This window comes from Netta rufina (genome assembly GCF_964035555.1).
Source record: "Netta rufina genome assembly, chromosome: 5".
Classification (NCBI taxonomy): domain Eukaryota; kingdom Metazoa; phylum Chordata; class Aves; order Anseriformes; family Anatidae; genus Netta; species Netta rufina.
Window position 1 is genome coordinate 59,700,151 of NC_140128.1, and position 16,134 is coordinate 59,716,284.

Genomic DNA, 16,134 nt, shown 5'->3' on the forward strand with positions numbered 1-16,134 from the left:
TCTAGGGTAGATCTCTCAGGTTTTCATCTTAGGGTTGTTCCATTAAAAAAATATAATATAAAAATCACTGGTCAAAGCACTCACTTAGGGCTTAAGACAGCAGATTGAAATTATTATGAACCTGCCAGAAATGAAGCTGGAAATAGACCCCTTGCAGCAGTTTAAGTGTCCCATATGGTTGACTGTTGGCTACTCTGAAGAAGAGCTATTTTTCTGGCAGAAACAGAGTCCTACAAACTCCTGGATTACAAGGATTAGTAAGAGCTGATGTACTTTCATGAAATAATTTATTGAACATAAATGAGTATAAGGTTTTTTTTGGGTGATGGTTTAAATGATACATTTCTGCTGACATTTCAAGCTGTTTCAACTTACATGCTTTATGTTGCAGCTGAACAACTTTATCTTCTTTTCTGGCAAATCCTGCAGTTTGCATTTGCTTTCTTTTAGCTCCTCAAGCCTGTCACGGAGCTGTCTATGAACACTTTTTACACGCATATGATAGTACATTATTTTTTTCATAACTGTGGTCTTAAAAAAAAAAAAGGAAATTATTCATTTGTTATTAATAAGTTGTAGCTATTCACAGAGCTTATTCCTGAAGAACATAGCAAAACACAACATCATACCTATGAATTGTGCTTCAGAAATTGCATTTGCATTTTAAATATCATTTTAGTATATTTGAATTTGACTGTATTTGAACATCAGCCATTGGGTGTTGTCTGATGAACATATTCTTGTAATTATTTTTCTTTTTTAAACAAACAGCCAATAATACTATCTGTATGAACATTCTAATTAATAATTTTATGCTGTAGCTACTGATCAAACTATGGACTCATTCCACATACCTCAGTTAGCTCTAGTCTATATTCAAACCTGTTCAATGACATCATTTAGATGTCATTGGACATCTAAAGGAAAACATGCTCAGTATTCTGGATAAATCAACAAAAACATTTCTCATCTGAGACCAGTTGCTGTTCTGAACACTTCCTCTCATGTATTAGCTTTTTTTCCCCCACCAGGAACATTTTCCAAAGCAAGAATTAACTGCCATGTGTTTCTGCAGATAAGAGTCCTAACAGCTATCCATAAGATTGATGCCACATATTCCACATTAAAATAATTTTATGACTTGCTTCATTAAACTGTGGAATTTATTCAGAAAGTTTTTCCTATACTCTATTAAGCATCCAGTTAAATTTCCTGTGATTTAAAGATATTCTGCTTGGATAGCAAGACATCTGAAAGTTCATTACATGGCAAACCAATGTGAAAATGAATCTGTGATGGTTTTTGTAAAATATTTGGAACACTTGAAAACATGACACACAAACCCATATTTTCAGTAAATTCTTCCATGTCCTTTAAATATGACACTCTGGTTTTGATATTAGGTTACTGACACTTTAGATGACTAACGTTTAAAACAAAAATATATGTAACTTCATGTGAAATTTTTCTGTCATCCTTTTTCTTTCAGTATTAAATAGCAACAGCCTGAAATGCAACAACTCTATGAAAAAGTACTGACACTAGGTAAAAGATTAATATTTTTAACGGTAGCAAATCACATACATTCAGATTTTAGTGAGACAATGTATATTATTGCAATCCAATACCATACATAAAGGGAAGCATACAAAAATTGTGAGACCATGATAAAACTCAAAATTTTGACAACCTAATATGGTATTGAGCAGTAACAAAGCACTCATTGTAGCTGGCTGAAACTCAGATATCACATAGTAACGCTTATCATCAGTAACACATTCATTCATAAAGTCTGAACTTACCTCTACCAGAATCTTGATATGCTTTTGAGAAACATCATACGTATCAAACCTTTGAAGTTGTGGTATATGATACAGCACATGGATAGCATAATTAGAAAGAAGACAAACAGGGTTGGGCCCATACTGAGGATCATTTAGGCCCAAATCTTTTAAATTAGGTAGTCTTGACAAACTAGCGAGTTCCTGAAAAACAAAATGCTATCACAACAATATGCCAATACACCTTATTTAAAAAGGGACTATTTCAGCATATTTTAGCACAAAGATCAAATGGGATATTAATCGCTAAGGGGTTATACAGAACAAAAAACGCACAAACTGAGGGAGGAAGGAATATAGCACAGATGCAGTAGCTTTCATGAGCATGGGCTCATGCAACTTTATAGACCTCTCAGGATTCATGTAGAGCATTGGGGATTCTTTTTTTTTTTTTTTCCCCATGGGGGTTGCCTAAATTCTGGGAAAAAACAAACTACAACCAATCAATGAAAGAAAGCAAAGCAAATGTGTGAAATAAAGGTCAGGCTCTCAGGCTCTATGAAGAAATAAATCTAGAAAAAAAGTGAATCTGTCCTCAAAAGCCTTGATCTTTCTCAAGCTTAAAATAAAAACATGTGGCCATTGACAACAAAACTTTTGAAATCCTGATGATAAAGACAAGATTTAAAGGACTTCTGTTAGAAATGAGGAATTACATGCAGGGCTACATACCTAAAGTACAAAGTGATCAGCTAAATGTCATTATAGTTAATTTAACATTCTAAATTCCCAGGATGAATTCACTAATCATTCCTAAAATACCTCCTAATACCCTACAATCCCCAGCACTTGGCTAAACTTACAGTCTCAAAATTAATATGTCACTAGTGTCATTGTCTGTTTATGTGTAATGTTAAAAATATCCTCTTCCCTGTTCAATTTACCTCATATGCCCTGTCCCTTCCCTGTTGAGCTCTGTTCCTACTTCATGTTAACTGTCCTTCTTCCCCATGTAACTCTCCTAGGCTCTGGCTAGCCTGTTTGTTCTCTTGGCTGCCATCCTAGTTCACCATTGCGTTTGCCCCGTCTAAATCCTCCTCTGAGTTTTTCTACCTCCTTTTTCATGTAACCTCTTCTTTTCCTTTTTCTGCCTTTCCTCTTCTTGACCCTACGTTCTTTGTCCCAGGCTATTTCTTAACATTTTCAGCTCCAGTTTGTTCCTTCCTTAAGCTGGTGACTTTCTCTAAAAGAGTGCTTAGCAGATGAAGCAGAATGTAATTTGATCCAAACATCATCAGCAGAAGACAAGAATTAGACTAGAGGGGAAACTCTTGCTGAGCACTTGTATCCATTGCCTGAAGCCTATTTGATTTGTGAACTAATTCATAATCTGATTGCATTTAGGAGTTGAGTGAGGAATTGCTCTGTTTGCTAGGACAGTGAGCAGACAGGTTAAAAGAGGCTGGATTCTTTTAAGATAGTAGCTGCTAAACTCTGAACAGTCAATACTGAACATGTGCATGCTGTGATTTTTCTGAGATTTGTAATGTAGCCACACTGAACAGGAAGCACGTAAGAGAAGTAAAAACACAATGTGTTTCTGACAAATTTTCTGATAAATTTCAAGTCTTTGTAACAAGGCTTATTTAGAAGCAGTAATTTTTGCAAAATAAAAGAGCTAAAAGCTGTACAAAACCAATAAAAGTTAATATTGACATCTTTTCTTTTTAAACCATTTGCCATCACAGTCACATGTTACTGGTCCTCTAATATCGTAAAGAAAAGCCAGCTCTCTTCCCAGCAAGAGATAAAATGCCAAACAAAACCAGAACACATCTAAAAGAAATGTAAAGTGAGAACATACCTTGAAGGAAGATAATTTGTTACCAGAGAGGTTTAATATTTCAATTTGTATATTGAAGTCTAAGCAACTTCCTAAAATTAAACAAAGACAAACAGCAATCGAGAAAAAAAACATTTGTGTTGTCTACTGGGATATCTACATGTTCATCTTCTGGATGAGTTTTCATCACACAAACAAACAAACACAAATGATTATTTCATTAACACAATGACATCATACACATTATTTTCCATTTTCACTCAAAAAGTAGGAATAGTATTTGGAAGATCTTTTTTATTACAGATGAAGATAAATCAAGAAAAAGTGAGATTCTCTAGTACTAGTGTAGAAATGCAGAAATTATTTACATCTCCATTTATAATCAAACAGGCTTAATATAGATTTACACTAAAAGTCATTTATACTAGAGGTGGTGAAAAAATGCATAAATACCACTAATATCTATTTTATGTCTTCTTTGATATGGCTACAACAACAGAAAGGAGTTTGGTGTAAGTAGAGATGAGCCCTAGGGAGTTCTGACACAGACTTTGGGAAGATCAGGACTGTGTATACTGGATATGGCTCTGAACTGTGTAAGTTGGTAAGAATTTTTCTATTAGAATGAGATAAGGATTAAACTAAAGACATAAATCCTCAGTAGTAACCAGAATGCTCATGCTAGAAATGTCAGACTGACATCACTTACCTATTTTTTCTATTAAGTTTCCAGCAAGGTTGACCTCTTGCAAATTCTGCAGAGTATGTAAGCCCTGTGAATGTTTTAAACAATACAGTTTTAATCTAATATAGCACTGCCAATGCTGAAAAGCCTGTAGGCTATGAGGCAGATCATTCAAATGTAAAAATAAATTTGACTGGAGTCTAAACAATGTTTGCCTCTGTTGTAAACTATAGCTTTATTTTGACATGCAAAGAGAGAAAGCCTTTTGCCCAAAGGGAACGAGCTTGGAAAGCCTTTGTAAATGATACTGCAATGGAAATAAAATTAGTCCCCCAGCCTTAGTTTCACAGCTGTGTATGAGAAATCTAACAGATCATGCCCTATGTCATAAGTACTCATTAGCTTTTGGCTGCAGCCCATGTCTTGGCCTAGGGATATATATCATAAGAACTGTATCACTGATGTCAATCATTTCTCTCCATGATGACACTGCAGTTCTTTGCAGAGGGATGCCACTACTGTTTGCAGTGTCCCCACTAATAAATAACAACTTCTACCTTGTAACATTCTACTGCTTTTATATTTTTTCTCTGTCAGGTGTAATATATCAGTATCTCCTTCCTCTCCACATCAGCACGCTCAGCTTTGATTTCTCTTCTCTCCTCTTTCTGGCTTTGGAGATTCACAATAATCTGATCCTTATCATCATCTCTTCTGCTCTAACTACTTTTATATTGATATCAGTATCTCCTTCTGCTTTGTTTTCTTGCACTCTCTCAAGTTAAAGTGGACTGGGCTGCAGCATTCTGTCCCCTGATGGGAGTCTGGTAATTCAGAATGCTATGTGGTCTTTTGCTAGAAATGGCCATCTATATGTTTCTTCTCCCTTTATTTGGCAAGCTGGTAATCTCAGAACTCTTGCTGGTCCTGGACTAACCTCCAACCCAAAGGTTAGAATTCTATTTTGAGGGGACATAGGGGAAAACCAGTTTTCCCTTGGAGCAAACTTCATATGTAACAGCCTGAGGAAAACCCAGGATAAAAGTTTTCCTTAACAGGAGCTCATCCCTCCAAACAAAAATGCCAAACGCTAATATTAGAGTTAAATGGAAAACCTTTTATGTAATACTCCATGTAATACAGGGAAAAGGCTGTAGTTATAAAAAAGCTAAATAAATAATTTTATTTCCGCATCAGAAGTCATAGAGATCTGAAAACGGTTGATTTAGATAACTCTGCATATGAAGAAAACCTTGACAGTCAATCTGTTCCAAATGAGTACGTATGAATTGAGGCTGAAACATTAAGTTTAACATTGCTCTTTCTGTTGTTCAATTATTCTAAAACTTAGCCTTACTTATTAATACATTTTGATTTCACGTAATTAATATACCGTATATTAGATAAAATAGAAGACAAGAAAACATAACAAGGACACCAGACTCACCTCTATGTTCTTGATCATGTTATTATTCAACCAGAGTACATTCAGCTTTGTTAAAGATTCCAGATTTTCAATCCTGGAAATTTCATTGCAATAAAGGTAAAGCTTTTCTAAATTTACACATTTTTGTAGACCATCTATTTTCTGCAATAGAAGAAGATGTATTTGCAGTACTGAACAAAAGAAGTCACTCTTTTTGTCAATATGCTATTAGCTTGCACAGAAACTTAAGTAGTTCCAAACAATTTAAGATCATACCCTCAGAAGAATCTTGATGATTTAGAAAGCTTTTCAATTAAGCCCACAAATAAAAAGTAGCAGCAGCTGCAATAGTTCCTGAAAATACGTGCTTTTTTAAAATACAATGTTATTTTCATTAAAATTTCTTCATTCTAACTAGTGTCCTGGAAAAGGTTTCAATATAACTATCCTAGTTATTAAAAAAATAATTCTAATGAAAGAGAAAAAAAATCCAACAGTAGGTTCTAAAATAAATTAAAAAAAAAAAGTTAATTTGATACATATCAAAAAAGGGATTTTATATACTTAAATGTCAAATCTAGACTCCTTCAAAAGGTGTCTTCTTCCTTGAACAAATAAAAGGAGTGCTTTCAAAAGACTCAGACTGTCTTTGCAAAGGACTGGAAACTGGCTAAAGCTGTCAAAGAAAATTCATACTTAACTTACCACTAAACAACATTCAGCAATCCATAGCTCTTTGAGCAATAAGCAGTGCTCCAGATCTGTAATGTTTTGAATACTTTGCCCAATGAGAGTGAGAGTAGTTAGATTGGGGAAGTACTCCATGCCTACAATTCTGGAATAACCTGAGAAAAACATCTCCAATGCAGTTGTTTTCAGTCCCTCTTGATCAATTTTCTCATAAGGCAATCCATTGCATATGCACTGGAAATGAAACAAAGCCATTATTCTCTTTATGTTCATGCTGTAAAAAAAAAATACATTATGAAGAATACATTATGAAGCACAATGTCTTACTGCCATTACAGTACTGCTTAACAGCAGCTGTGTCTTTTAAAACTCTCTTTGCATTAAAATGTTTTTGCAATTTTAACCACATTAAGCATGTAAAAGTTAAGTAACATATACTTCTGCTCACAAAGTATTACACAAAATCTTCTTATCAAACCTCAAAATGTACCTTAAATTTAAAACAACAGTTTTCAAGTAGCTAATTTTAATTTAGATTAAAACCCAGGAATCCATAACTTAATCTATGAACTAGTACATGTATGTGTTCATGCATATGTGTGTATGCAATTAGCTGGTGGGTTTTAATCAGTCTTGTAGTTTTCCACTTCTAAAGTGGTCGTATCAAGTAAATGCAATGCAAGTTTTTGGCCACGATAAAAATAAAAGTTTACATGGAATTTCATTCAGGACGAGAATAAGACACAAAACAGTAGGCATCTACACACATGCCTCTTGTCCAAGCTCTCAATGTTAGTCAAGGGATTCAATCAATATAGCCTGAGCCAAAAGATCCCAGAAATCCATTCTGATGATCATACAGGAGATATTTACACTAAATTGACTTATTCTGTTAGTTTCCTGGACAATATATACTAAGGATGGCATACAGTTGGCCACATAGACTATCTAGTGCTAATTTAGAGGCCTTAAAAGTATCCTGCAGCTGATATTCTGGACACATTAAGTCAGGAAAACAGCACTAAACAGCAATATCTATGCAGCTGAATCCTATCCTTTAGTTCCACTGCCTGTAGTGAGCATATGAAAACACGCAGACATTTAAACAAATGTGGAGTGGGACCACATTTTGAACTTCTAACCAGTTCATAGTAAACGAAGATATTGGAAACTTCACGTACCATCTGATTCTGTTCACAATTATCTGATATCTACAAAAAGATGTGACTGAGTCAAAACTAAAAGATTTATTTTGGCCAAATGTATATAACAAGATTGTTTTTGTTTCTGTATATAAGTATTTCTGCAAGGAAATATTACTTCATGAGAAACAGACAAAGCAGGGAGCTATACATTAAAAGTAATTTATTTAAAGATATTCTCATAAGACAAAGAACCTCAAGTATTAATATGTTTGCTACAGCTCATTCAGTTCACCACAGACTCTTATTAATGCCTGCCCTATACCACCTCTGGGGTATTCCAGAATGGAGGCTACACTACAAATGGTACCTCTAGAAAAGCAAAAAATAGCTCTATATTCTAGCAAGAACACTGATATTTACAGAAGTAGAGATGAAAAAAAAAAAAAATAAAATAAAAATTGAATAACTTACCAACTCCATAATCATCTCCTCAAGGTTCTGGGTTTGGTTATCACTTTGCACCATTTCTTGAGTTCTCTGCTGTGACTATTATTTCTTAGTAACTTCTTAGAAAAAAAAATACATTAATATTATTAGCTGTGTAGCCACCCATACAGAGTCACAGGATTTCCAAGAAGTTTGTAAAAATCTAAATTCCTGTATTTAATTACAGAATCTGTATTTCTAATGGACTCACAGTGAAGATTATGACAGAATAAAGCTGAAACTGCCAGAGATATTTTGATTTACTACTTTTTTGCTTCACATTTTTAGATTCTAAAGTTCCATAAAGCACTGTAGCACAAGTTATTATGACCACATCCATAAAGAAGGATGAAGAAGCACACTCATTTACTCGTGCATTAGGTTCATTAAGTTATATTTGCACAAATCATAAAGATAAGAACATGCCAGCCAGAGCTCATAATTCACCACAAAAACCCTCAGTAAAAGCACTTTTGCACAAACATTGCAGATATCAGAATACAATTGAGACTACAAAACCTTTGCTACAAATTGTTAGTTAGAAAGCTGCTACAATTAATCTTTAGCGTCATCAAACAGTAGGTAAAAATACAATTGACACAGCAGCTTTTTGAATCACTTAAATGGCTGTGTGCACAGGATGCACAGAGCATACCCTTAATATGCTACATTTCTGCTGATTTGGAACCTCTGCCACAGCATTTGATGACAGACAGCCTCTCTAGTGAGTATTTTGGGGCTCGAAACGGAGAATGTATTTTTCAGGTGCAACACTTGAGGAAGTTGGTTAGGTTGGGTGCACACCAGCTCCTCTGGGCTCTGCCTGGGAGCCCGGGGAAGCACAGATTTTTGCTCTACCTCCCCTATGGAAGGCACAGCTTCGCCAGCACCACCACCCCTGGAGCTCAGGGCCCACAGAGAGCCCCCACACACACCGAGCTCCCGCCCGCCACCACCGCGATTCCCCCTGCGGCCTCCTCGGGGCCCGGGCACCGCCGGAGCCCAGAGCGCCACCAGGGGGACGCGTCGCCTAGGAGACCGCATAGCCCCGCCCACCGGGGGCCGGCAGCCAATGGGAGGCGAGAATGGCTGCCCTGGCGCCGGGAGCGCGGCCATGTCGGTGGGCATGGCGGCGGCCATGTTGGGTACCTGAGGGAGAGGGGTACGGCACCAGTAATCCCAGTAATCCCAGTTAAACGGGGCTAGTGGTCTGACACAACACTATGGAGGTTCTCTCCAGCCCTTTTCCATCCATCTGACCCTGTGCTGGTGCTTAATTAATTTACACTGCAATGACTTTATTGTGAGTAGTGGCGAAGAGCTGCTAAGGTGCTTTAAGTGAAATGTGAAAAAAAAAAGGCTTAGAGAGTTTTATTCTATCCCACAAACCACTCTTGGTCAGATGGATGTTGTATCTGTGCAGTGGTTTAACTTCAGAAGAATGTAAACTGGCTGTGCCAACTTGCAACACAGAAGCTCTGGCTTAACTAAAATCAACTACAAACGTGAGCATGAGATAAAAAGCACCAGTCAAACTGAAAGAACTGCTCACCCAGCCTTTTTCCCTTAATTTTATCTTTTTATTTTTATTCTTCCATGCAGTGAGGCTAGATGAACATTTCCCAGCAGTAGGATTTCCCAGCAGAAAATTGGCTTCCTGCAGACTCAGGTGTCTTCAGAGATGACCGATTTGGGACTAAGGAGGTTAGATTTATTGAAAATTTCAAGGGTTTCTGTTAAAATCTTTGCATTAATGTTTCCTAACATTTTTAATTGAAGGAGTGGAAATGGCTCAAGCAGCTTCTGTAGTTTTTCAAAGGCTGATCAGTTGTTACTTGCGCTGCTTTCCGATGTCACCAGATGTCACTCCAATTCCACATAAGGCAGCTCATTTCCATCTGTTTCTCCATTATAAAAGATGCTGCTGCCTGGTCTCCGACTTCCCTGTCTATAGGTGCTAAAATTCATTTACCCAAAGACAAAAATTTAGTAGGTTTCTTTTAGCAGAAGTCTGTAATAAGGTAAAATTATGCGTCCAAATATCATCTGACAAATTAACATATTGTAACAAGTACATAATGGAACGATTTTAAATTAAAAAGGGGATGTTAGTGCTCTGAAAATTGTGCTCACTTTATGTTTCAAGGATAAAACCAACACAGTCATTTACTCTGAGCCTCCTGCAGAGAACCTTTTATGTAATTTTGTTTAAGGGAAGTGTGTTGTGTTATACTGGATCTTGCAACAAAGCTGGTCTTGTTTAGCAAATTACTCCTTTTCTTTCCTTTCCTATTGACAAAGAATCTTATGGGCAACCCTCACAGTAATGTAGCTTAGGCAGCTAGGCCTGTTGATGCCATTTTGTGATCTCCTTAGTATTTTCAAGCAAGCAGTTGAATGATGAAGCAGTAAAACTGGACATTGCATCCAAATCCAGATATTCATTGGTACTCTCAGTAGCAAAATGCAACTGCTTTTGTTTCTGAGCATGTAAGTGAATGACTCATTATTGGCAATGAGGAAAGCCAAATGATCTAATTTGGGTGTAGGGATTTCTGTTTGACTGGAAAACACTCCTGTCTTACCAGAAGGGAATAATTACAAAAATAGACATTTTGTGGAACACCTTTAGTCCTTTCTAGGTGACTGAATCATCTCAGGGTGCCCTGCTTTGGCAACCTAAAATCTGAGTGCATATAATATCCCTAATCTCTTCAACTACAGCAAATATGCAGGGTGGTATTACAATATTAATTGTTAACTCAGCTCATTAAGAGCTAGATAATGTTACTGCTAGATAATTTGGTGTTGGTTTGTAAAGCTGTTAAAACGTATATTTGCACATATATTTAAAAAAAGGTCTGGTAGCAGTTGCTAGGTTTTTCTTTTAACATAAAGGATTTTCAGACCTATCTCAGACTGAATTAATCATTTCAAGTGTGTTATCTTTCACCTTCTGCTGTGGCACATTCTGCTCTAATTCTGCTAAAGCCTTTCAGTATAATTTTAAATCATTTCAAAGCATAGTCAAAGCAAATATTTAAGTGCTGATGGTGCCTTGCTGCTGTACATTTACTTTTGGAATTGTTTTGCTGACTGTCAGTGAAACTTTTTGAAACTGTTGTTCATTAGATTCTTCTTGATCACTGTGTATCACCGACATATGTTTCTGCCTTTGCCTTCTACTGGTACTTTTATGGGGTGGTAGACAACTTGGTTTCTCTGGGATTGTTAAAAGTGATTGGTACATTTGTTTGTAGAAGAATTTCCATTGTTAAAAAAGTATTGTTTGTAAGCTATGAGCAGCTTTTTGGCTGCTTCTATTTGTATCACTGGGATATTTCTGACTTTCACTGTGTCATTTATTAATTCAAGTGCTTCCAGTATCATTTCTGCCAACCAATGCATATTTAGATCAAGTATCAGATTAAGTGCCAAGAAGCAGTGATGATAGACCTTGTGTAAATGTTTAAAATAGATTGCATTTTAGAAGCTAGGCTCTCTGTTCTTTGTTGCTAATAAAACTGTACACACTTTAGCTTTTGCTATCAGGTAAGATAAATGAGACAATTTGGGGAATTTTTATATAATTTTAGTAGTCTGAATATTTTGATGTGAGATGTGTCTATGCTTTTTGAAGTTTTAAAAATTCTAGACTTCTAATTGTGCCCATGTGATCAGAAGTTGGTAGCTTAGCAGGTTAAGCACTGCCAGTAGTTGGAAACATGAAGCTACATTGATGTCTCTCCCTCTTAACGCACAGTCCTTACTCCTCCGGGGGTCAAGAAGAACGTTGTTAAGATGAACCTGAGAAAGGCTTCTGGGCTTTGACACAGCACTGGTGATGCAGTCAAATGTGACGGGAAGCAGTGCACTTGCTTGCTCTTGGCGTTGCCAAAAATAGGTGTTACCTGGGCAGTGTGTATCCCCGGCTAGTTACAGTTTGACCTGCAGGATGGAATGGGATAGAAGTGTGCTGAATCAAGTATGTCAGTAGTGACAGACAGAATTGTGGCTTTAAATACATATGCGTGAGTATTTTATCAAGAATAACTCCTGATTGCCTGAGTTCTGCATGGACAAGACCATTTCCCTGCAGCTCTGGCTGCATCCCTTTGATACAGAGCACAAGAAGCAGAATGGATGCCAGTGCTGCAGGGCCCTGCCCTCTCTGCTGCATTTAAATTCACCTGATTTTATAGACAACTGTTCACCACCTTTTCTAAAGTAAATGAACTAAATAGGAGCATAAAAATGAATATGTGTGTCTGTGCTTTACATTTTACATTGTGCTTTGAGATTATCTGAATTACTGTATTTTCTCAGCGCTTTTTAAGACAGGCCACAAAATCTGAGGAGTGAGCTCAGATGGGCACTGGGCATCTGTATGAAATTTCCCTGTGGTGCAGGACAAGCTGCTTTGTGTGTCTATGTCAGTAATGTGCAGGAAGAAAAAATTTGAGTTATCTCAGATGCCTTTGACTTGGGAATAGCTGCTGAAAGTCTCCTGCAGGGAGATTAAAAACAAACAAACAACAACAAAATCAAACTGATAAAACTTCATTAGTGCTTCTGGAAACACTAGGTAAGGCATTATTTATAGGATGTTTTATTATTGCAGTAACTTCTCCAGCCAGCTCGACCGGATGTTATGCTAACAGACAGAAATGAGCTCAGCATTGATCTATAAATTAGCAGTTGCCTAGTGACTCATGATCCTGGCACACTTGCTTTACGCAAACAAAAAATAGCACTATGCAGTAATAGATATGTGCCTCTTTTTATTTTTTATTTTTATTTCTTTTTGTTATGGTCACTGTCCCAGACTTCACAGCAATTTCTGACAAACAACAGGGGGCGTAACTTGAAAATATCAAAGAAAGCAGGGAATTGTTCAGAAACCAGGTAGTGTGCTGGTTTGGTTGGGACAGAATTAATTTTCTTCTTAGCAGCTTGTATGGCACTACAGTTTTGGTTATGTAATGAAAATAGTGATAATAACATGCAGAGCAGTGCTTATGCAGTCAGAGACTTCTCAGCTTCTCATACTGCCCCGCCAGCTTCTCCTTTTCTCTTCTCCTCTTGTCTTTCTCATTAATCTGTCTTCATCTTAACCCACGAGTTTTCTAACTTTTGCCCTTCTGATTCTTTCCCCCTGTCCTGCTGGGGTGGAAGTGAGCAAGAGGCCGTGAGGTGCTTTCCTGCCTCCCAGGGTTAAACCACAGCGACTAGGTACTCACAGGGGAACATCACCATAAACGTAAAATATATGAAAACAAGCAGCGTAGCATAAAATGGAATTTGCAGGGCACACATTAAATGGATTAGAAATTGGCTTAAAAGCAGATCTCAAAATGGGGGAAATCATTTTAATGATTATTAATCAATGTAATGAAACTATCTAATCTATCCAAATGGTAACGTTGGTCTCAGCCAGTTAAATCTGCAGATGGCGCAAATTTGTTGAGTAGTAAATAATGAAGTTATACCTCCACGATGATCTGAGTCACCTAATTAAATGGTCACAGTCCAGCAAGAAGCACTTCAATACAGCTAAATGGAAGCTGCGGCTGGATGGTCTACGGCTACAGGAGGAGAAACCCCATCTTGAAATGCTCTGACTCAGGAAAGGAATACAAGGGCATCTCAGCACACCGCTTCAGCCTCAGCTGCCATTGTAAATCTCGAGTGAAAATTAACCAACCCACATGATCCATGGGTTTATCAAGTAGGTGGACACAGGGGATAAGACAGAAGGAATTTTTCTTTTGTATGCAGCATGGGTAAAACAGCTCCTGCAACGGTGTGTTCATTTGACGTGGCTTCATTCCAGGAAAGGAAGCTACAAACTTAGCCATGGACGGGAAACCAAAGCTGGTGATGCACTGCTGTCAGACTCTCACTGATAAAAGGAAGCTTAAGACTGAGCTGAGTAACAGTATGTAGGTATTTACAGAAAAATGCAGATGGTAGCACACGCTTTTGAGTTTGATGGAGGAAGGTACAAGAAGATCCAGTCACTGAAATTTTATGTTGAACAAACTTTTGAAACATCCATGTCGTTTACTGACAACGTTGGTGGAGGGTAGTGTTGTGCCCTTGTTGAATTCTTCTGTACTCTGAATCTCACTGGGGTCTGATTTAGGATAGAAATCGGCACCTATGAAACACCTTTGTGATATTTTCATGGCCAATCTTTAAAAAGAAGTTTCTATTTCTATTCTATTTTATTTCTATTTCAATTGATTTTTTTAACTTTTTCATTCCTTGTAATCTATCAATAATATCCAAAGCCATCAAGCTCTTTAAGGTTTACAATATTTATTTTTTACTGCTTATGAATGGTGAAGTAAATCCTTTCTCCAGGAGGGGGATCAAGTTTTTCATCCTTGCTATAGAGGATCTGCAGAAATGCAGAAGAAATCTGCTGAAATGCAAATTCTGAAGAAATGAAAATGTGCTTCTCAGTTTAGTGGTGAATATTTTCCAATTTTTATAATAGAACAAACCCCACTTGCATCGATACTACAGAAAACACGATCCTATTCGGCATATGTCCTTTTCTTCTTTCACTTCTATGTATCAAGGGCCTGAATGAGCTCCATTGAAACAAAAGTAAATCGTCCATGAGACAGTATCATTATAGACTCATCAAGCTACAAGGGAAGCAATTTTGGCTCTAATCTGCGGCTTGTGTGTGCTCCTATAGCTCCACTGAACCCTACAAAATGATGCCAGTTACGTGGCCATAACTGTTTTATGGTCATATTCTCGCCTGCTATTGTTATTATTATTTTTTCCTTACACACGGGGAATTAAACCTGTGAAAATACAGCCACTTAGAGTAGGTGTGGTAGAATCACTTTAGTCTGACCACAACAGAATCCTTATGAATTACCTTTTCCCAGAGCCTGGTTATGCTGAGATCAAGACCACCGGTTACAAAGAGCTAGGGAGAAACAAAAAAATCCCACAACTGTTCAAGAGAGCTCTTAAGCATGTTCAGCAGTTAGACTGTAATGTCAGTCACCAGTGGTCTGTAGGAAATATGAACCCCCAAAATGTCACAGAAGAAGCACTGGAACATTTTTTGTAATATCTGGGGCAAATGAATTGCACTCAAAAGCAGCAATGAAATGCAGCGAGGAATTTTCACCTACTTTTCTTCTCTTGCATTTTTCCACGGTGAGCAGCACATCTCTTTGTCTCTGATGCACAATGGAAATTGAAAACCTGCTGGGCTGGAACCAGCGTAGTCAGCTCTCCAGGATGAAATAACACCTTAATCGGTCTGGCTGCATGGATGAAAAAGAGCCAAGCCCTATCCTCCCAGTCTGAGAGAGATGATGACAGAAGCATTCTAGATGTGATATCAGCGAGTCTTCTTTGAGGTATTTGGATCTTGTCGTGATGAGATCTGTTAGCATAATTCACAGTACAAGGTTACTCTAAGACTGATGTATCAAAAGATGGAGTTGAGTAATGGACTTCCTACATCATCAGCTTAACAGAATCCTAAAAAGCATTTTTCTTTCTCATATTTCTTTTTTTCTTCTAACCTTTTTTTTTTTTTTTTTTTTTTTCCTGCATCACAGAACACTAGCAACTGCAAAGAGTGCAAAAAGGACCTCATAAAATTTGAGGAACTGGTCGATGAAACACTAGATGAAACTGTAGTGGTAACTGCACAGACTGCTGCATGTGAGGAGAGGCAGCCATGGCTATAGATCCACACTGATGAGCTCTAAGTCAGCTATCACATCTCAAGAAAAAGGATCTCAGAGACATTATGGATAATTCGATGAAAAGACCAGTTCCATGTTTGGAAGCAATAAAAGAAGCAGACAAAATGTTAGAAACCACTGGGTGGTGGGTGGGATGACATAACAAAAGAAAAACACTGTAGCAGTAGATTCTGAGTGTACCCACACCCTGCACCGTGCAAGCAGTTTGAATTCTTCACAGTTCCTCCATCACGAAAATAAATAGAGCTAGAAATGCTAAGGGAAGAGTACTTAACGTAACCAGCAGTATGGGATAATTTCCTTATGAGAACTTGTATGAAGTGCTCACCTTGG

General features: G+C 37.4%; 1 protein-coding gene across 1 annotated transcript in view; it reads right to left on the reverse strand.

Moving 5' to 3' along the window:
- Positions 1 to 8,095, reverse strand: part of LRRC9 (leucine rich repeat containing 9) — a gene marked incomplete at both ends in the record, with an annotated part of 72,727 nt that extends 64,632 nt beyond the window's left edge. Inside the window, 8 exons of the mRNA XM_084288011.1 lie at positions 376 to 531; positions 1,803 to 1,985; positions 3,646 to 3,716; positions 4,334 to 4,397; positions 5,757 to 5,897; positions 6,441 to 6,659; positions 7,568 to 7,636; positions 8,042 to 8,095. Coding sequence (XP_084144137.1) covers positions 376 to 531; positions 1,803 to 1,985; positions 3,646 to 3,716; positions 4,334 to 4,397; positions 5,757 to 5,897; positions 6,441 to 6,659; positions 7,568 to 7,636; positions 8,042 to 8,095 — 957 coding nt within the window. The remainder of the gene's footprint in view (positions 1 to 375; positions 532 to 1,802; positions 1,986 to 3,645; positions 3,717 to 4,333; positions 4,398 to 5,756; positions 5,898 to 6,440; positions 6,660 to 7,567; positions 7,637 to 8,041) is intronic.
- Positions 8,096 to 16,134: the final 8,039 nt, after the last annotated feature.